We start from the raw sequence: 22,396 nt of genomic DNA, 5'->3' as shown, positions 1-22,396 counted from the left end.
GTCTGTGCACTTTAACTGGATATTGAAAAAATTGCAAAAGTGATTATTTGATTAAGGTAAAAGTAGTTACTTTAGGATTATATATCCCATTTGGAAACGCTGAAATCCTTCTGTGTGAAATGGAAATTAGTCCTATCACAGATTGCATGGTAGACGTCTATTGTTAGAGGTGTTTGGTAGCATTTGGCCACGAACCTAGAATTAAAAATACTGCTGGATTTCTTCATGTGCCATGTACAGTCCCACATATAGATTCTGCACCTAAGTAGTGCAGGTTCATGAATATTCTAGAGTTCTAACTGGGACACTGGTGATCCTCTCACATATCAACAAGGCAAGTGAACATGCCTAGAAAAGTGAAATGAGAACCTCACTTGGTTCTCTTCTGATCTCTGCAATAGCAGCAGCTAGGACAATGCTTTCTGTGGAATCTCCCCACAATGAACTTTAATATCTGTCTTTCTCGGATGGGGATCTTTCTTTTAGTCTTAGTTTCGGTGTGCTTTGACCTCATCTTTGTTCTTCCTAAAAACTGTGTTGACTGCTTTTACTTCCAGCGTAAGGTAATTGTGTTTTCAGTTACATAGGGTAAAACAATGTTGTTGATAACTAATGGATATGCTGCTAAATGTTGAGTTGAATTGTTGGTCTTTTTCTGCCTCCCACAGGAATTTAACCTTATAGACAGAAGAGAACTTGCTCCACTTCAAGAATTGATTGAAAAACTCACTTCAAAGGACAGATAAGCAGAAGTGAATTTGTGCAAATCACTTGTTTGGTTTAAGCAGGCATGTGGTGTTTTAGGGATTTGAGCTGCAATCCTCTGCACACTGATTAAGATCCATGGAACTTACCCCTGAGCAAGCGTGTGAAGAGGCTTGCAGCCTTTTAAATTTTTGTTTATGTTTTTAAGAAAGAAAAGGAAACCTGTTCTTGTTTTTTATTTGGGCAACCTAGATCCATTCTCTGTGCTTTTATTAGAGGAACCCGTTTGTCTTTAGTGAGACACACACAGTAAATGGCTTTCTGTTATTGTTTGTTGTGTAATCTTCTTTTAGCAGATGTCGAGTGTTTATAAAGGAGAGGAAAAAATACATGCTTGTTGGGATATGTGACACTGCTGGTTGTATGGGTTCTGCGTTGCCAGTTGCAGCCCATTCTCAGAAAGTCCTTTAAGAGACTTAACATTCTCTAAGTGCCTTGGCAGACTCTCTTCTGAGGTACAAAGCACATACAAAGAACATTGCTGGAACCAGAAAACACAAATTGCTACCCAGGACTTTGACACTTCTTGTTAGATATAAATAAATATGTGTAAACCTTTTTTTAAAAAGCCATAACTTCTAGAAGTGATCTCCAGCTTTTAATGCAAAACAATGCCTTTAGAGATGAATGTGGGCTACAGGAGGTGGGGAGAGAGGGGGGCTCATTTTTCTTTCTTTTTTTTATGTCCTCAGAAACCCACCCAACGTCTTGCATCTGTGGAGGACTAAGGACAGCATGGGGGTTGACCACTTTCTTCTTTGTTGCTTGCATTTGTTCTTCAAACATTCAACTTTCCTTTAGATTAGCCAGCCTGATTTTGATGATCAAGGGAGGTCAAACTGTACTGTAAGCTTTCTTACCCGTATAAATCAGTAGCCTTGCCAGAGCATCAAGAGGAAACAAGGGGAAGTTGTTTACGGAGAACAACAGTGGTGTTAACAAGGATTTTAAAAATACTTTTAAATCCACCATAGTCATTTTATTGCGAGTGGCAGAAATCTCACTTGACGTACAAGTGTGGGCTCCTTAGTTGCAAACTGCCTCAATCCATTTATCGTATGGAACACTTGACATTCCATTCATCCTGAGCGCACAGTCCCACTGCAGTCCTAACTGTACACCCAAAACGCAGCAGTTTTCTTATACGGCACACAGTACCACTTTTTCATGTTTTTAGATGTCTCTGTTTACTTTTACTCACACATATTTTGTATTTTTGTCACTCTTTCTTTGTTTCTTCCCCTCCTTTCAAATGAGATGACCCAGTACCTTATAACCAAGCACCCAGATAACCGTCACCTGTTGGTTTGTGGATGTTTTTGATAGCACGTTGGGAAATCCAAGACTTTTCATTCTTAGAAGTTCAGAACATGAGCTGTCTGATTCCCACATGTTCATAAAATTGTCACGTTTAATTCAGAGTTCTATATACAATCAGATCTTTCTTGCACATTTGCAGCTTGCCACTCTCTGATTATATAGTGTTAAATCGAAAATGTCATGTTTTTTTTTGCTGATGCATCATACTCTTCAGATGTTCTTAAACCAATTTGCACAGAATGATTTAAAACGGAGTTCTGTGTAGTATAGAGATAGTCTTCCTTGGGTGAAATAGACCTGAATCTGCAAATTCACAAAACGGTATCTTATTGAGTATGCATTTCAGGCATAAGCTGCGTGCCCATGCATGTCCCTTTTAAAATCTTGTGTGCACAACACCTTCCCATAGCATGTTTTTTGCAGTGTATGTAAGTTACATATGCACAATGTGTGTTTTAAACACTGCATTATCAAGTATTCAACACGCTCTTGAGCTTAAGACGTGGTCTTGAATTTTTTGTAACTCAGTCATAAAAGGAAAAACAAGAAATGCCGTGAACTCATCTAGGCTTACTTCACCTTGATAATTAGGTAGCTCTTGCTCATTGTACCTAATGTACATATTGCATGGAGCACCATAATTCTGCATGTAGATTTAGCAAAATAAATGATCAGCAGTTTGGGTACTACTTAATATGCACACACGGTATTACATATGCTAATCTTTTATGGTATTACATCTATGTCCAGGCTTGATTTTATAGAAGTCAGGCTTACCATTCTGAGATCAAATATTTAAATAGATGTTTGAGGACCTTTAAAAAAATTGGAATTTACAGGCAGCAGTTTATAAGGAAGGAAGTTACTATTGAAATGTTTCCCAATGATGAGCAATTTCAGTCCCTTGAAATATTAATTTAACACACATACACACACAATTTTTTTAGGGACTGTTGTGAACCTTCTATAAGGTAAGTCTGTTCTATAAAGGTACAATGAGAGTGTATTAAGTTTCAAATGCTCATGGGGGGGGGGGATTATTTGGTTTGCTTTCGTTTGCTGACTTCTTGGTTGGATAATAAAAGGCTGGAGATCACTGAGAGTACATTTAGTTAAACTCTGTTGATTTCATTAAACTTGAAAACGAAAACACTGAAGATATCTCATTGTATTGAACACAGAGTATATCTTTGTATTGCATTGGGAACTTTTACATTTTTCAGTGATGGCCTTCAGACACAATATATACTAATTTACCAATGCATTCAAATGTAAATCCAGGTCTCCTTGATTTTTTTCATCTGACCAAGGATTTTGAAAATTGAACACCTTAGTATTTTAAAATCCACAAAATTATAGTCTGGATCTGGGTTTCAATCTTGAAGGGGTACTCTGCTAAATGCCAGGTTGCTTTTTTATATATTAAACATTGGATATTCAGGCCTGGGAATATAGTCACAGCCAGCCATTGTATTTTAACACTCTTTTACATTGTGGAGGAAGAGCAAAGGAGCTTCAAAAGTCTGAACCAGTTTTACTCTTATTTCAGCTTTCAGTGTGTTTCTTTGTTTTGGTGATGGGGTTAATAACTTCAGAAGGTAACCTTCCTCAATCTGATGAGACAGAGTAAAATTGATGGTCATGGAAGTTGGTGCAAGTCCATTAAAGCCGTTGTGTTGTGCTTTCTTAGGCCAGTGAACAAGGATTTACATTGTCAAGACAGATTTTTTAATTCTGACCATAGAAATTGTATGTCTACTTTGCATATTTGTGTCAGGGATCCATGTTCATTGCGTAAATATAAAAACGTCCCACAATATTTTTGGGGTAACTCAGCTTTAGCCAGAAAGCTTTCAAAAGGATTAATAGCTCTTCTGTAAGTTCATGTCAAGTTTTCTTTTACTGCTTACTATGCAATCTAGAACTCTGAATATTTGCAGTTACTTTTAAGATAGAAAACCAGAGACTCTTTAATCTTTTAGAACTGAAATCTCTCTCTAAAGTTCCCTTTACAGGCAAAAGGCCAATTTGCTGCTATTGACTCTTCTTACCTTTTCAGATTTTTCCTCTTTTCCTTGAGCTCTTGCCTTGAATTGCCATACAAAGTTTTAAGATTTTTTTTAATAAAAAAAAATCAGCTTGGGAATGTCTTAAACCAGCTGACATGTATTCTTTCCCCCTGGAATACTATATTATAGGTGAAATTTATGCTTTCATATTAAATCAAAACGAAAAGGTGGACCTGCCAATTTTTCAATTGCAACATTCCCATGTTATTTACTATTTTCATTTCTTTTCATTGCATTTCTTTTAATAGGTAACTATTTAGGGTTTTCTAGACTGCATCGATAGAACCACTAGCCACCTTAGGAGTGATATACTTAAATTTAAGTAAAAGTTTAGTTGGCATCTTATTTCTGCCAGTTGTACACATAGTTTCATATTTTGAAATTCAGTTCCCTCCTAAAATGGCAAAGTAATTCAACTTTTGAAACTCTTCGTTTGCTTGGTTTTTTTCTTCTCCAAGAACACCGTCCTTTCAATAGTTTTTTCATAGATAACTGTATTTTTAGGGGAAATTAATTTTTATAGCCACTAAACTGTACTCATTATTTTTGTACATGTATAACTAGGTCATTCTGGGAACACAAATCTTTTGAAAGGTCATTTGGTTCCATTTTTGAAGACATTTATTCACAGATGTTGTGTTTGCTAAATATTGCCATAAGAATCAATACCTTTTAACATGTATTGTAAAAATTAAAAGGCTCGAGTAAATATTACTCATTGGTAAACCTGGTACATGCAGACAGACCTGCCTAACTCTTACTATAACTGGCAAAGCCTTAAGTGCAGTGGGGGGGACAGGAGACTAGATAAAATATAGGACCACTTGCTTGTGCTCTCCTAACAGGGAACATCCAGGAGCATGGAGGTTTCCTGATGTGCACTGCACAGCACACATCAGCTATGGCCACAGATTCCTGCCTGAATCAGGCTAGGTCTGTCCAGCCAGCATAATCAAGCAGTCTAGCTTGCTGGACTGCACAACCTCAGGCTACAATTGGTGATGGTAAGAAGGGGAAGGAGTTGCATCATCATGGGGTTGGGCAGCGGGGTGAGCGATTTCCTTGCAAAAGAAAAAGCAGCATTTTTGGGTAGAATGCTTAAACTGCAAACCATCTCCTAAAGGTGCTTTCCACCTGTAAAGAGTTTAAGCTGTGGCAGGAGTTTTCACGCATGCATCTCTCTCTTTCCCCTTGGCAGCTAGAAGCAGTACAGGAAAAGCCTTACAATTTAATTGTTCCGAGTGCATAAATTGGTTCCCCTTGTCCTTGATTTTATGCTGTATCAGTCTTGCCTTCATGTGTGAGCTCACTCAGTGACCCCTTCTCTAAACTGGTGTTGGGCCTGCTTTTTGGAAGCAAGAAGGTATTGCAGATGCAACACTATGATGTCTGCTTCTTTTAAATACTTCAAAAGCAGCTGGACAAAATAGGCTTAAAATATAAAATGCAACACAGAGACCTGTACTGTACGCAGACTGTGCCAATATTACTTCAGTTTGTAGTCATTATTGATCAATACTTGTTTTAAATGAAAACAGCTTTTTGATTTAAAAAAAAAAAGTTGAATGTCTGAAATTCTGCAACACATGTATTGGAAAGATGTAAATAATGTATACAGATTGTTGTAAGTGATGGGATGAAAAATATATATAAATTCTAGGCTTTTTCAGTAAGGAACTGAATGCTGTTTATAAGAAGAAAAATAAATAGCTATGTTTGACCATTATTGCCTTTTCTTTCCCTCCTCATCCTAACTTGCTCTTTTTCAATGGATCTACATCCATTATGTATCTGTACATTGTACACATCTGAGCATTTCACGTACAAATTACTTTATGTGATTACCTCACCTGAATTTGTGAACTATTTGTAATAGCAGGCAAATCTAAGAGCAATAAAACAAACCTGGTGTCCTTCCATTTTCCTTAACTCTTATAGCCCTGAAGTTTTGGCATACAACTGAAGTTTTCAAAATGGGAGGCAAGCCTACCCAGAAATTATAGTCAGTTGTGCAAAACGGAAGTCCTTCCTCAGCCGTACTCAAACTCAGACATGGGCTGTTTCCCCATCAAAATGGTGCCGCTTCCAATACAAAGCTGTAAGGTAATATGTGGCTGTTAGGAAGGAGTGCTGGAATGCACTAGTTTGGTTTCACTTTTGGTCTAAAGATACATGAAACAAAACTGAAATTAAGCAAGTTTGGTCTGGTGCCTCTTGAAAACGGCTTAGGAACCTGGGAAATACCAATCATACTTGAAGCAGACCCATTGAAATGGACTCATTACTTGAGTTCATTGATTTCAGTGGGTCTGCTTTAACATTGGATATCCCATGTGTGTTTGTTTAAATGTGTAGCTTGCTGTTTATTAAGGATGCCAGTGTGGGTTGCAAGATAATAACATGAAAGCAACAATCACAAAACCATTGTAATTAAATTGCCTTAAAACTATTGCTCCCGTTAACTGTTAAGACACCATCAAACTTCCATAAGGGTCCGAGCAGAGATGCTTTTAGTTGGCAATGAAAGGTAAAAGAGATCTGTGTCAACTGCACTGTAGAGGAAGGGGCACCTGTTGGCTAAAAAAATTCGTGTCCCTGGTTGCAGCTGTTATAAAAAATGTGTATGGATTCTAGAATAGTTTGAGCAACACATTTGGGCAAGAAAATTCTTTAAAGTCAGATTTGCCCTTAGAAGTGGTCAACATCCAGTAATGCGTGTGGGAATTTCTACAGAATTTCTACAATAGTGTGAAGCCTTTACTGCATGCCACTACTAAATCTTGAATGTTCTGGTTGTCTTGACCATAACCTGGGCAACAGGTTTCTATGGATGCCTCATTTTGTTCCTCTAGCCTTTCTTCCAGTATTTGTTTGGCGTTTTCTGTGCAAAATGGGCTCTGTGTGGGGGTGGTGTATTCATTAGCATTTGCCTTTTCCAATTCAATCCTTTAAAAGTTTCTGTGTCCAAATGCAAACCACGTGAAAGGCACAGGAATCATACATTTTGAATTGTTTGTTTATATTTCTAGATCAGTAAACATAGCGTTTTCTAAGGAATAAAAGAACAGGTCCCTGCCCTCACTTGGATGTCTTAGGCAGAGGTGTAGCTAGGAGTTGGCAGAACTGACCCCTGCTGGTGTTGACTGTGGAGTGTATGACGCTGTACGTGTGGCGACATGCTGTTGCAGTGAGATCAAACACGGGAAAAGCTACACGTCTTTCTCACACCATAGCACAAAAGTGGGCCTTCCTCACTTTGAGTATCTGGGTCATGTAAAATGTAGTAATATCAAATATGGCTATTGCAGTAAAGCGATTGGTGGCAGTAGCAATTCAGCTCCTTGTCAGGGATGCAACAGATCCCAAGAAAGTCATGTTGGAGAAGGCTATTGATGGTTGGTAGCTGTGATGGCTACGATGTGCCTCCACGGCTGGAGGTAGCAATGCTTCTGAATACCAGATTTTGGAAACCACAGGAGGGAAGGAGTGTCCTTGTGCTTAGAGCCTCCTTGCAGGTTTCCTAGACATCTAGGTGACCACTCTTGAGAACAGGATGCTGGACTATACTGGCCATTGGCTTGATCCAGCAGAACTCACCTGATGTTTTTATGCTATCCTGAAGCTGGATGATCTAAAACCGAATTAAGGGAGAATTTAAACCAGGGTCGAGAGCCTTCCAGATGTTACGGGGACTCCTAACTCCCATCATCCTTAACCAGTGGGCCTCAGATCCACCATCCCTGATCCACAATATGCGTGGCTTCTCCCGTAATCCCGGGTCTCAAAGCCACCTAGGCTATATGCCTTTTCAAAGATCACAGCAGAAAAAGACCACAACACGCGGCATTATAAACATTATTTCTAAGAAAACTTTAAAATCTCCTCCTGGAAGGCGGAGTGCGATCTCGCCCCAGAAGCCTGTCGAGCTGCCATGGCAACGACGTAACTGCAGCAGGGGATTGGACTAGATGACCCTCGGGACCCCTTCCAACTGCAGAATTCTACCACCCAAGCCGATCGACGCACTCACAGCTCGACAGCGCTCCCTCCGGCTGCCTCCGTTGCTCGGTGTGTGATTGAGCTTCCCTTCCCATGGAAAGCCGGCCCTTCTGAGGCGGGCGAGCGCGGTTGGTTTTTGCTCTGCCGCAAACCGCGGTCGCTCGCGCGCGCTTCGCCATACGGTTTGTGACCCTCTCGGGCACCTGTAGGGGCTCTTCAGGCGGCTAAGGAGGGGAGAGAACGACGACAGCTGCGGCTTCTATTATTATGATAAGGCCGTCATTGAGGTGAAAACGAAGCCGGAAGGAAGAAGCTGACTGGACTCCCGCGGGTGACGTCACTGCCCGGCGTAGCCAACCCCGAGCGACGCCGCGCCAAATTCGAACGGCGGCTGGCGGGACAAACGGGATTGGCCGGTCGACTGGCGCGCGCGCGCGGGCAGGCGGGTTTACGTAGCTTAGACGTGCGGGAAGACCGGAGCGCTCCCGCCTAGGTTTGTCCTCTCAGTCGCACCGTCTTCCCCGGGAGCTTCGCACCGTCGCCGGTAGGCAGTTTCCATGGCAACCCCACCTAAGCGGAGCCGGGCCGAGAGAGCCATCAAGAAGATCGCCATAGAAGGCAACATAGGTGAATTGTCTCTTATTTGCGCTGTTTTATATGTTCCCCTTCCCCCTCCCGCTTTTCAGCAGTGTTGGTTGCGGGTGGGGCTTCCAATGGCGGTTTACAGAGAGCAGAGGATAAGGCCATAGCTTCCTTCTCAAGAAGCACGGCATAAAAGGAAAAGCGGGCTGGGAGGGAGGAGGAAAAAACGCAGGCTCAGGGGTCAGTGGCTCGACTTGCTTGCAAAGGTTATTGTAAGAAAGAACTGGCTGGACTAGGCAGCAGAGATAAAATAAAACGTACACACACAGTGGTACCTCGGGTTAAGTACTTAATTCGTTCCGGAGATCTGTTCTTAACCTGAAACACCACTTTAGCTAATGGGGCCTCCCGCTGCCGCCGCGCCACAGGAGCACAATTTCTGTTCTCATCCTGAAGCAAAGTTCTTAACCCAAGGTACTATTTCTGGGTAAGCGGAGTCTGTAACCTGAAGCGTATGTAACCTGAAGCACCACTGTATAGATATATACACCCACCGACACCCACACACCTGCCTTAACTGGACAGCCCTGGTCCATAAAGTGCTGACCCGCCACAGTCTCGCATGGAGCTTAGAATATCACTCCACAAGTGGACTGAGCTGCTTCACCAGGCAAAAAAAGAAAAGAAAAGAAAACCTTTTGAACCCAGCAAGTTGGAATGCCAAGATGCTGCAACCTTCCAGCAGCTTGACCTCACCCCCAAAGGCACACTCCTCCATGATGCAAAAGTGGTCTCATTTTTATTGCTGGAGGGAATGAGGAATGGCTGCTGCTGAGGGAGGTGTCTGTAAAATATGGGAAGTGGGAAAACCTTGGGACCAGCTGAATTACACTCTCTTCCATGGCATTGGGCTCTCAGTGTGGGGCAGGAGCTGAGGAAGAATTGACCTTAAGGGTCTTATAAGCTGAAGGGGGAGATGGTTCTTGCCTTTGGGGGTATGGTATGGAATTGATTTGATTTACTGTATTATATTACCATGCTGCTTTTCATTCAGATGAATCCCAAAGCAGCTTATGAACAATAAATAGCAATAACATGATAGAACATCGCAAATGCAGCATAAATCATATAGAACATAATAGGTCCCCAAAGCCACAGGTGCCCCCCACTCCGTAATGGGGTTCCTGTTTCTTTATATTATATGACAGGCAGAAATGCTCAAGTTCTCCCCACTGCTGTGTTGAGCAGATGTGTGTGGCTTCTTTCCTTGTAGTGCAATAGTACCCTGCTCTCTCCCCCCCCCCAATTCTACTTAGTTAATTTTAAGAACCATGATACTTTCAGGTTTACAGTTTCTTTAAGCATACAGTATCATTCAAAGTTCATGGGATATAACAGAAGAACGCTTGAAATCGAAGATGCCTTAAAATTCAGATAGCTAAACAGCTTAAAACGGTACCTTTGTCTGCACACAACTCCTGAGGCCAAAAGCCATCACATATATCACCTCAAGATTGTTATTATCGTTTATATAGTGCAGGAGCTCTGGCAGGCTCTAAGGCAGGAGCCCTGTAGATACTTTGTGACCATGCAGGCTAAGACTGATGGAAATTGTAGTCCCAATGCCACCTGGACAACCAAAGGTTAGCCACTCCTACTGTAGGGGTTTGACAAGTTGCAAAAGAGTAGGGCAATAATATTTGGTGTACATCAATATAGATCTATGGGAGACAGAAAGTAGAGGTCCACTGTTGAGCCCCTCAAGCCTATAATTTTGGGTGTGCATTCTAAATTGGCTTCTAAAATTACCAACTATCTGAACTTGAACCTAAGTTTGTAAACTTGAAAATGTTCTTTATATACTCTTCTCATTGATTTAGTTTTGTTTGACCTTGCTTTATCTTGCCCCACCCTACACCAAAACAAAAGACTCCTCGGCAATTATTCTCTCATCACTCATACAGCACACCCTGTTTGTCGAGTGAATTAGTCTTCAGGTGTGTCCTTAAAACTTCCAATTTTAAATGGGAAGTGGTGAGTTGGGAAGAAACTTGAAGACTTGAGGTGCTTCACAGTATTTAAATTAAAAAGAAAAACCCTGTCCATAGATGTTACAGCCTAAAAATCCAAAGCTATACATCCTGTATGTCCCTTCCTTTATTTTGGGTTCACATGCAAGAGTAAACATGGATAGGACTAGGCTACATGGTTGCAGTAATATAGACCTTGGGTTTGTCCCATTAAGCTCTTATGGCCTAACGTCTTGGTAAACATGTGTAGGCTCATTCTTCAATCCAGAAAATAAATGTTATACTCTCACTGAAATAAAACACCAAATCTGTGCCCAAATGATGAAATTTTATGATTTGTAAAGCAATGCTACAGCAAACTGTTTCCTATATCTGGTACAATGTGATGAATAATGTTTATTTCATTGATGCAAATATGTATAGATGCAATTTGCACAGGTGGCAGTGAAGCAGTAGAGAAAACTTTTGTGGGGCGTGCTAGTATTACCCTACACTTTGCCAGATATTAAAAATATGAAAATAGTTTCCTTACTTGTTTACATTCAACAAATAAAATGTTTCCATTACATTTGTTCTGTCAAACATCTCTTTTCAATTTTTCAAAGCACATGAATGCCAGTTTGATTAAAATAGATTTTATGTCCACAGCTGCCGGGAAGTCTACTTTTGTGAATATTCTCAAACAAGCCAGAGAAGATTGGGAAGTTGTTCCAGAACCAGTAGCAAGGTGGTGCAATGTTCAGAATTGCCCTGATGACAAAGAGGTATGAGGAAATATGATTCTTTGTTTAGGGGCGACGAACATATTTTCTGGAATGCAAAGTGTAAATGGAATTAAAAAAAAAAAAACACCACCAAATTTCAGTCTAGATCAGTGGGTGTATGATCTGTATGATCTCTATTTTAGACTAGTGATGCATACAAATATTTGCACTGTTCTAGATTGAAAAAGAAGAACTCTGCTTTCATTTGCCCATGACGACAAAAAAAAATTGCAGAAGTAGAACTGCAAAAATAAATATGGAAATGAAGGTTCTTTATCCAAGGTTGCTTTATTTTCGTAACTACACCCATTAGAATTTTTATTTCTGACTGTAGACAGAATTGCTTCACCCAAATGTTCCTACAATCACCATGTGGGTGTTTGTATATATATCTATATATCTATATCTATATCTATATATATATATATATATATATATATATCTTCAGCAGTTGAAAAAACAAAAGGAAATTAAGATCTTTTTTAATGCTAGTGCAGCAGATCTGCTCTCTAGTGGTCAGAGTCATGAATGCCAATGCATAGCTGTGTTTCCAGCAAACTATAAATGAATTAGTGCAAGGGTTTTTGAGGTATAAATGTATTTTTGATTGCGATTCTTAATTGATTGGGATTGTGGGTTGTGATTTAGTCTCCTGATCTGAAATAAATGGAGACAGACTTCTCTTTGCTTGGGGCCTTTAAATGTCTGTTATAAGGTTCAGAATTTCTTTTTCCTGCACTGGAATTCACAGTGCATGGTCAAAAAAGTAACTACTTGGAAAAGGTAATTTTAAGTATTAAATGCATGAAATGATTTTTTTTGTAATTATCTTATGCATGTAACATTTGGTTTTATGAAGGTTACCAAGCATACAGTCCTCATCTTAGCCAAGTTAGAGCATTTCTGTTTCTAGTGGAAAATGTCATGAAATAAATAGGTAAAACATTACCTTCATACGGGGGTAGGAAGAATACTATTTATAAGTATCAAGATTGGGTTGTATGCTTTTGTATGTTATAGGAGCATGCCGCCAACTGCTTTTGGACATCAGTAGCAGCTGTTACTGAATTGTCTCCCTCAACAGATGGTATAAGCACGGCCAGCTTGATTTTTAATGTAACTGTCTCATGGCAGGAATAAAAAGTGTCCTCAATATTAAATAATAATAAACTTTTATTTATATCCCGCCCTCCCCGGCCAAAGTTGGGCTCAGGGCGGCTAACATCAGATATATAACATTAGTATAAAATCAAACAATAATTAAATTACCTCCTAAAAACGGGTCAAAATCAAATTAAATCAAGAGTTTGATATTCTCTTCCGCTTGCTCACATGAAAACTCTTGGAGGCCGATCCTTCTTTTTAACTCCTGAGGCAGAAAGTGCTTTCTTTGAGCCAAATCCCTGGACTTTATTTTATTTTGTTTGGTTGAAACCTTCAGTGACTTGTCAACGTTTATTACCAGATGCTTGATTTTTAGCCAGTGTATCTCACTTCTACTTCTCTTCCTACTGTTTGTGAGTTTAATTTTGGGGCAGACCCTCTTCCATCTTCCCTGGGGCTCCTTAAGAAAGACCAGTGTCCCCTGATGGGGGGCAGTAAGTGCTGGAGTTCAAGCCAAGGGAGCACACATGCCAATGGCTCCTGACAGAACCAATAATGGCCTGAGACAAGTGTTGGCGCAGCCTCTTCCCAACTGTCACTGGAGCTCTGTTTGAGAACTGAGGGAGAACAGGCCAGGGAGCTTGTGCCGTCAACTCCCAGTCAGCCTGATTGAATTCTCTCACTGTTTTTGTTGATCATTTTTAGATATCTCTTTTTAACCACTTAGACCAGGCATAGGCAATCTTTGGCCCTCCAGATGTTTTGGCCTACAACTCCTATGATCCCTTGCTAACAGGACCAGTGGTCAGGGATGATGGGAATTGTAGTCCAAAACATCTGGAGGCCCGAAGGTTGCCTATGCCTGACTTAGACATTTTATTCCTACCAGGGTGTATATAAATTTTGTTCAATAAATCAAAGAAAGAACAACTTTGTTCCTAGGAAAAGACTTTCCGTAGTAGTTGTTTGCACTCAATGAGTGGGGAGAGTGTGTCATGGAAATCTACTCAGTAGCGATCCAGAGCAGAACTCCAATGTATCGTTAGCAGAGTAAAAACTTAAACACGCGTCAGAATTTCCCAAAAATAGACCAGAGGCAACTGTATTTCATCTAGCAGAGCTTTATGGCTACTGAAGGCAAATGAGCTTAATGGTCACAAATACAATACATTCAGAATTGGTACTGTCCATGAGAAATCCAGTTGCAGCCGACTTAACTTGAACTTACAATAACTTATTATAAGTCTAAACCTTAACACTAAGCATACTGTGTACAGAATACCACAACGGAAGGAAAAGAGATAGAAAGAGGAAGTGAAGCCCAGGCTCCTTCTGGCCTTATTTTGTAGTCAGCTTGACAGAAGAGATAAGAGAACCCATTTAAGCCAGCTGTACTCAGCTTCTCTGAAGGAAGAGTCCAAACATCATGAACCTTCTTGTTTCTTTCACACAGAGAAGCTTCCAGATCCAGGGCCCTCTTGAATTAAGTAGACTAGGAAGTAGACACATCAGATCAATACTTTCTGCACTAAGAAATGCAAACTGTCAGAGTGTTCTTGCTTTGGCTTCAGAGAATGTTGGACTCCCAATACCCATCTGCGCCAGGTAGCTTAGCCACTGTCAGGTGGGAGGTGTAGCCTGTGGGCAAATGCTCAAAATGATCAGGTGCTGTGGTGGGGAGCCGGTTAGTTTGCTTGCAAACTAGGAAATCAATAGGTGAATTGGGACGCGCAAAAGAAGATGGACTAGGTGTCCAAGGTTTGTTCATGTAACACCATATTCTGGTTTGGTGTTTCAGGTGATTGAATCCAAAGTTATGAAGGCTCTAGAAATCACTGTTTGGCCACAGATCTTTAGTCTATACAGTCGTACCTTGTTTTGCGACCGGGATCTGTTCTGGAGCCTCAGCTGCTAGCCGAAAAGGACGCAGGGCAAAGTGCCACGTCTTCACATGTGTGCGGAGCGGTTTGCGCTTCTGCACATAGCACGATTGGCAAACCCAGTAATGACCTGTACTTCCGTGTTTGCCGTAGACGTTCGCCGAAGCAGACGCTGGACGAGGCGGACGTTCGCGGAGGTATTACTGTACCTGACATTGCTGGCTTTTGTTCACAGAAGAAACTGACATTGACATGGCTGCCTTTCTGACAGAAGTTATTTCACTAATACATATTGGTTAGTTTCAGTTGGCAAACTTTAAAATGCATCTGAGGAGGTAAAGTTGTGACATTCTGTTAGAACTTGGTGACCTTGGAATATTTTAACAGCAGCTTTTTTAAAAAAAATGCTACCTTTTTAAAAAGTCACGTGTTTTGTATTTTAAACAGGAGCTTACTTCCTCTCAAAAGAGTGGAGGCAACTTGCTTGAGATGATGTATGAGAAGCCAGAGAGATGGTCTTTCACTTTCCAGACTTACGCTTGCCTGAGCAGAATCCGGGCTCAACTTAAATCTTTTGAAGGGAAACTCAAAGAAGCTGAGAACCCCGTCGTCTTCTTTGAGAGATCTGTTTACAGTGACAGGTTTGTATGTGTTTCTTGCTAATTCTTGCACTTTCTTTTATGTGTTGCTCCTAATGGCCGTTTCAGTTTGTAAGACAAAAGCTTTCCCCCTCTGGATTGTTGGAACGATGTTCTTGACGCTGGAATGGAACACAGGAAACATGTATAGAGTCGTACCTTGGAAGTCGAACGGAATCCATTCCGGTAGTCCGTTCGGCTTCCAAAACGTTTGGAAACCAAAGCATGGCTTCTGATTGGCTGCAGGAAGCTCCTGCAGCCAATTGGAAGCCGCAGAAGCCACGTCGGATGTTTGGCTTCCAAAAGAATGTTCGAAAACCGGAACAGTCACTTCCGGGTTTGCGGCATTCGGGAGCCAAAACGTCCGAGTACCAAGGCGTTCCGGAGCCAAGGTACGACTGTATATGAAAAAGTGGCATGGAGGGAGAGAAGCAGATGTTAGCTGCTGTGTTGATCGCAATCTCTGTATTGGTTTCTGCCGTGCTGTTCTTTCACTTTGCAGAAAGCAGTATATGAGGCTACCCCTGGAGCGCCATATACCTTAAGCTGCTCCTCTGGAACTTCCAAGCAGCTGCTGGGAGGCTGGCTTTATGTAGCCAAAAAGCAACAAATGGTTGATCAGTTGGCTAAATTTTGGAGGTGTGATTGATTTTCCAGGAATTACAGTTACAGTGTTAACAGTCCCTGAATACCTAGTTCTTGAAATTGCAGACCCCTAGAAAAAGTACCTGTGTTCAAACTGAATCTAGAGTGGTTTGGGGGCTTATAAGAGAAATTGTATTATAATGCTCCTGTGTAAAATGTAATAAATCCGTCATTTGCCTTTAAAAACAGAAGGCTTTCCCGAAGATATGGCCACCATCTTGGTTTTGAGCAAGCTGCCCCATCATTATTGGGCATATTGTTGCCCCTCCTCCCCACAGTTTGCTCAAGGAGAATCCATACACAGACCATTCAAGAAGTTGTCAGGGGAATGGAGTGTTTGCAAGTTGATAAACAAGGCTGGGAGAGAGACACACTGTTTCTTCCTTTGTAGGCTCTCCTCCCATTGGGGAAATGTGTTAACCCAAAGATGTACAGGTTGCCTAGAAGATACTCAGACTGTGGCAAGTGCCCAGAGAAAGGGCATTCCGTACTGGTGGGGCATCCACCAAAACACATCATTGTTCACTCACCTCTGTTATTCATTGAATCCACTCTTCTACATAAACAGCATTCAATGGTTTACAGTTTCATCCCTAGTCATTAGTTACCTATCGTCACTCGCCTTCCCTTCAGCAAATATTCTTTCATCATTTTTTAGAAAGGTTAGACAATGACACTGAGCTTGATTGCCTCCTTTTGTGTAGGTACATTTTTGCATCTAATTTATATGAGACGGACTGCATGAATGAAACCGAGTGGACTATTTACCAAGACTGGCATAACTGGATGAACCAGCAGTTTGGCTCAAGTCTTCGACTGGATGGCATTATTTATCTCCGAGCTACCCCTGAGGTAAGAAATGAAGTTTGTGGGCCTGTCTGACAGCAGAGCCTGTGGGCCCTCACCTCTGTCAGTCAACCTAATCTTATTGAAAAGGCAGTGTTTGTATGTGTGAGCTGCGTCTTAACAAGTTCAGGTGCTGTCATGCGCCTTTGTGACTAAGGATTACATTGTGCCTTGTGTACAGGTGGGCGTAGGATTGCAAGTTAAGGGCGAATGACAATACAAAGAGTTCTGTGGCGCCGTAAAGACTTCCTGCAGCACAGGTTTCTGTAGGTCTGTCGGTGTGAGCTGGTGTGCTATTTTGTTTCGCTTTGCAAAAATGCATGCTGAAAAATACATACAGTAAATGAGTCTTTAAGGTGCCAGGTTGACATTTTCTGCAACACATATGTATTATATATACCATTTCATACATTAAAGTCTCTAAGCAGTTTATAAAAGAATCCTCAGCCTTAACATGTTTTCCCTTTAAGGTTAGTGTAATTGTGCCTTTTCCCCTTTAAGATGATTATTATTACTGCTTCATTCCAGTTGTGACTTCTTAATTTTTAGAAATGCTTGAATAGGATTTATGTGCGTGGGAGGGATGAAGAACAAGGCATTCCTATGGAATATCTGGAAAAACTTCATTACAAACATGAAAGCTGGCTCCAGCACAGAACGTTGCGGTAAATATTAAATAGATTACGAATTTAAACCAGTGGATAAGATAGTTGCCGTTGCTGAAAACTATAGATATCTTACCTAACTTTAGAAACTTTGCCATGTATATTTGAGACCCTAATTTATAAGACTGTAAAGAATTCTCAGCCTGGGCAGCTCCCACGATTGGAAATGCAATAGCAAAGGCTTCAATCCTGTGCACACTTTCCCAGAAGTAAGATCCATTGCTAGGACTTACTTAGGAGAAACACGCATAGGGTTGTGCTGCAAACTTCAAGAAACTGACGTATTTTTGTAATTAACTCCCTTTGCCCTCTTCATGTCTTCAGTTTCCCAATTCAGATGTCCAGTTTTCTTTACAGAACGGATTTTGAATACCTGCAAGATGTACCTGTTCTGACACTGGACGTAAATGAAGACTTCAAAGGCAACAAAGACAGGCATGAAGATATGATTGAAAAGGTAAAAGCTGCCAGAAAGTATTTAACATTTCCCTTCTTGGACAACCACACTTAACTATTTTAAAAAGCCCTGGTGGTTTAATATGTTGATGGTGGATGATGAAAGTCCACACATACAAAGGGGGACATATGTGGAATGGTCCCCGTCCATTAGAGTAAATGCAGAAGCCCTTGCAAATACAGGAATTTTCTTGTTCACTGGAGTCTTCGTGCCCAGCCTGTAGCAAATAGTTTTCAGATATGTTTTCTGTATATTCCTCTTTTTTCTCCTTTGCACTACAAGCAGTAGTTGACCTTTTAATTTTGGTTAGCTCTCTGAGACAGAGCTTTCCAAACTTTTCATGTTGGTGACACACTATTTAGACATGCATCATTTCGTGACACAGTAATTCAGTTTTAATAGCACATTGGAGGTTAAACTAATCCCTTTCCAGCCGCGGGAGGAGTGCAGGGAGCATTTGCGCAACACACCTACACACTGCAGCCGACACACTTAACGTGTTGCTACACACAATTTGCAAAGCTCTGCTCTTGAGATTTCGTTGCGTTTTCATAGTCATAAAAGTGCACAATCTGCTTCCACATTTCTGAAAGCCTGAAGGAAGTTCTGTTGCTTCCCTGGTCACCGTTGTACAAAGTTTTTGGCCACATTCACACATGAGCTAAACCGTGGTTTGCTTAAATCCTTTATGGTGGTTTATTTAGGAAGACTTGAATAATCCTGCTCTCATCATCATATTGATGCAAAATAGATTGAAAGAGTGATTCCTTTCTCTCTACCCCCAACTGCTCCATATCCACATTTGCTACCCAACGAACGCTGGTCTGTAGTAAGGACTTGAACGGTTCTGCTTCCTTACAGAAAGTTCTATTTTTCTCCAAAGCATTCTCAAGAAATAGAGACCTGATTTTGTTTTGGTGATTGAAGAAAGTTTAAACTTTCTTAATTGGCCAGTCATTTTAGTGATGATTTTGAATTCTTTTTATGTAGTTCCGTGTTTTATTGTATATGTTGTTACATACACACTGCATTGATATTTTATATGAGTAGGAAGTATATAAATATTTTAAGTAATAAATAAATCCACAGCAGCTGCAAACACTCAGCCCTCTTCGTAAGTCTACGGGTGCAATCACAAGGCCCTTCTCCCCTCTCTTGGTCACTTTTTGGAACATTACGATGAACTACGTTAGTGCGGATTTTGTGCCATCTTTGGAAAAGTGATCAGAAACTTCACTAACATTACTTTGTACGCTGCCATGCAGTGCTTGTTTTCAATCTGAGATGGTTGTGGTATTTATTAATGTTGGCTTTCTTTAGTACTTCTGGCCACTGTTCACATGGTTTTCAGTCGCCTGGGAGAACTTGGTTCTTCAGTCCCTTAAGTGAGAAGCTGCTAGCAGCCCCTAAGAGATGGGTGGAGGTGAGGGTGATTATTTGAAGTAAAAACCAAACCCTGAATCCTTTTGGGAGCTTTTTAAATTTAAAAATGTGTTACTCTTGTGGCAAGTTAGTTATTCTGTAATATGAAAGAGACGTTTCCCAGAACCTAGCAACCAGTGCTTTTTTTATTTATTTATCTTGGTCACTAATTTTTGATAAATTCTGTGCTTTTGTCTTTGCAGGTCAAAGAATTTCTGAGCACTTTGTAGCCATTCCCGAAACCACACCGAACTTGAGCATTCTTGGCATTCATATTGCTTAGTTTGCGTTGCCAATTCTGTTTTTGCTTAAGGTGTCCGAGGGCAGAGTCCAGCTTTCGTTGCATTGTTGAACCTTTGCAGTGGAATGGGAATTTATAGCACTTATATTGTATTTTGCTTTCTTAGGTGAGGTGTTTGGAAAGACCCATCCCTAATATTAGAAATCAGGGAGTCCAGGGAATCCTGCGAAATACATTCTGCTTGCGACATAAACGAAATAGGCGGAACCATTTACTTCTCTGGAACTGAGTTCGGGGAAACCTCTGTGTGAACGTGGGACATCTTTGTGCACACCCACAAGTTGATTGGGATACTCATAAAGTTCCAAGAGCAGTGGGATCATACTAAAGGAATACTGTTTCTGCTCACCTAGATTTTGTATGCATGTGTGGTTAGGAAGGGGGGGCATAGGGTCTGCATTTTGTCTAAAGCAGTCTTCTTCGTGTGTAAGGGGTGATGTTTTTTTTAAAAAAAGCCATATGCAAACCAGCCAAAAGCAACAGCACTGTAGTCAGGTGTGTTGTTTGTCTAGAAATTAAGGCAGTTCTTAAAGGCAATCCCTGGCCCCTGCTGCTGTTTTCCAAGATACTGCTTTTTCCTGCTTCTGTAGAGAGGCACAGCAATCCAACCAGGTCAGGGACGGGGAGAGAATCACTAAACTGAAAACTTAGCCGAATCCTGGAACCTCTTCTTTACTGAAAGCCAAGATGCTACATACAGAAAACTAGAGTCGAGAACATGCCCAGTAGGATTCCTCCCCTCTTCACATGTTTTAAATGAATTATTTCCTATGGGGGTAGTGGTGGGATGGGGCCATTTAATGACTCCTTGCTTTGTTCCTGAATTGCCCATAAATGTGGTTTGTTTTAAACATTCCCTTTCCCATCAGGGCTGTTTGAGGGAAGGGGAGAATAGGTGGGCATCTTTACATACAAATCTCGTACGCACTGATAATGGGAGCGTGATGTTTTATGAATTTTGCATGCCTTTGGATTGACAGAAAGGGAACCTCTGGAATAACCATGGCTTGAATTTTTATTCTTAAAACTGATTTTTTAAAAATATTAAAAGTTACGAAGGATCAAACCAATTGTGTAACCCACTTGAAATCTATATTTATTTTAATGCAATGTATTACTGTCTGGATGTAGTTGGCCTCTAGGTCATTTTAGCACCTGAAGATTCTACAGTGTTCGCGCTGTGATCTGTGTGATCATGTTGGAAACTTTTGGCTGAAATAAATATAGAAGCGTCTTCAGTTCTGCACCACTTAAGTCATTTGTCACAATTCTTCGCATGTTTCTAGCCTGGATTTGATGCTCATTTCCCCTTTATCTCTAAACTGCAAGCCTTACCCCCCACCCCCAAATATCTGAAATAAGTGGGATAACCTACATTCTTCACTCCAAATACATTCTGTGTTTAGACCTCAGCATGCTCTGTTTGGGCACAGTCCAGCGTAGAGTGAAGGGGGCTGGGACCAGATCAGCAGTTTTCGTTTCTGTCCGTCTCTCTGCTTATACATGCATCGCAGCTGCTCTATGCATAAATAGCCAGAGGTCTCCAGCAACAGTCTCTCTTCCTCCTACTCCCATGCCCCATAAACATTCTTTGCATTCACTGCAGCAGTTTAAAACCAACTTTACAAGCAGCAGACTTTGTCCTCTTTAAAAGCACAGCCTATCCGTTGCATAAGGATTATTTAACTAGACCTGGGGCAAGAATTGTCAACCAAATAGCTTTTGAGAGCTGGTCAGTTTGTGCTTCAGTGTCTATTGCGAAGCCAGAAACTTTGAATTGTTGAAGAAAAGGCTACAGCCCCCCAAATAGATCCACTAGGGCCCCCTCAGATTCAGAAATTGAACTGGGGGGGGGGGGAGTGGTGTTCATTTCCTTTCAGAGCTCCTCTGATTTCTGAGAGTTCACAAGGCGTTGGCTAGAAGCATAGATCTGCAACCATTGCTCTTAACGTTTTAAAATGGAATCTGAAATTTTACAGCCCCAAATTCTCTTGTGTGCCTTCCTGCTTTTTGCAAAATCATTTCCTCCTGGAGCAGCTGTGATGCTCAGGGGTCAGCAAACTTTTTCAGCAGGGGGCCAGTCCACTGTCCTTCAGACCTTGTGGGGGGCCAGACTATATTTTGAAGGGAAAAAATGAACAAATTCCTATCACCCACAAATAACCCAGAGATGCGTTTTAAATAAAAGGACACATTCTACTCATGTAAAAACACACTGATTTCTGGATCATCCATGTCTGGATTTAGAAGGCCATTGGCCAGATCCGGCCCCCGGGCCTTAGTTTGCCTGCCCATGCTCCAGAGGCTGGTGAATTCCAGCTCCCATCAGCCACAACCAGCATAACCAATTGTCATATGACAAGAGTAGTAGTCAGCAACTGCCTGGGAAGCTGCTTGCTCTTGATGGAGTTACAGGATCAGGTATGTAGCTAGGAGGGTACTTCTTGAGTGGCTTCAGGTGGCTTCCGATCAACTTTGGCTGGTGGCCCAGCTGTGACCCTACCTGGACAGGGATAGCCTAATTACTGTTGTCTATGCTCTGGTAACCTCTAGGTTAGATTACTGCAACACGTTATAAAGTTCGGAAACTTCAGCTGGTGCAGAATTTGGTGGCCAACTTGCTCACTGGGGCCAAGACAGTTTGAGCATCTTACACTGATCCTGGCCTAACTGCACTGGCTGCCAATTAGTTTCTGGTCACAATTCTGGTTTTGACCTATAAAGCCTTAAGCAGCTCAGGACCACAATACCTCAAGGACTGCCTCTCCCCATATGAACCTACTTGGACCCTAAGATCATCTTCTGAGGCCCTCATGTTTCTCTTCCATGAGAGGTCTGGAGAGTGGCCTTTTCTGCAGTGGCTCCCCGTTTGTGGAATCCTCTACCCAGGAAGGCTCACCTGGCACCTT

The 22,396-nt window shown here is 41.3% G+C and overlaps 2 protein-coding genes across 2 annotated transcripts in view; both read left to right on the top strand.

Annotated features, from left to right (window-relative positions):
* The window catches only part of MOB1B (MOB kinase activator 1B), a 31,715-nt gene extending 25,837 nt beyond the window's left edge, over positions 1 to 5,878 (top strand). Inside the window, exons 6-7 of the mRNA XM_083398811.1 lie at positions 669 to 752; positions 1,458 to 5,878. Of these exons, the coding sequence (XP_083254937.1) occupies positions 669 to 746 (78 nt within the window). The 3' untranslated portion in view covers positions 747 to 752; positions 1,458 to 5,878. The remainder of the gene's footprint in view (positions 1 to 668; positions 753 to 1,457) is intronic.
* A 2,278-nt stretch (positions 5,879 to 8,156) lies between these two features.
* DCK (deoxycytidine kinase) lies at positions 8,157 to 20,725 on the top strand. Its single transcript, XM_083398794.1, has 7 exons — positions 8,157 to 8,780; positions 11,414 to 11,529; positions 14,961 to 15,154; positions 16,501 to 16,648; positions 17,192 to 17,307; positions 17,665 to 17,764; positions 19,390 to 20,725. Exons 1-7 carry the CDS (start codon positions 8,711 to 8,713, stop codon positions 19,414 to 19,416), a joined length of 771 nt encoding a protein of 256 aa, XP_083254920.1. The 5' UTR covers positions 8,157 to 8,710; the 3' UTR covers positions 19,417 to 20,725.
* Positions 20,726 to 22,396: the final 1,671 nt, after the last annotated feature.

Source organism: Podarcis tiliguerta (genome assembly GCF_965153285.1).
Source record: "Podarcis tiliguerta genome assembly, chromosome: 9".
Lineage (NCBI taxonomy): Eukaryota > Metazoa > Chordata > Lepidosauria > Squamata > Lacertidae > Podarcis > Podarcis tiliguerta.
This window is presented reverse-complemented; position numbering and strand designations above follow the sequence as displayed.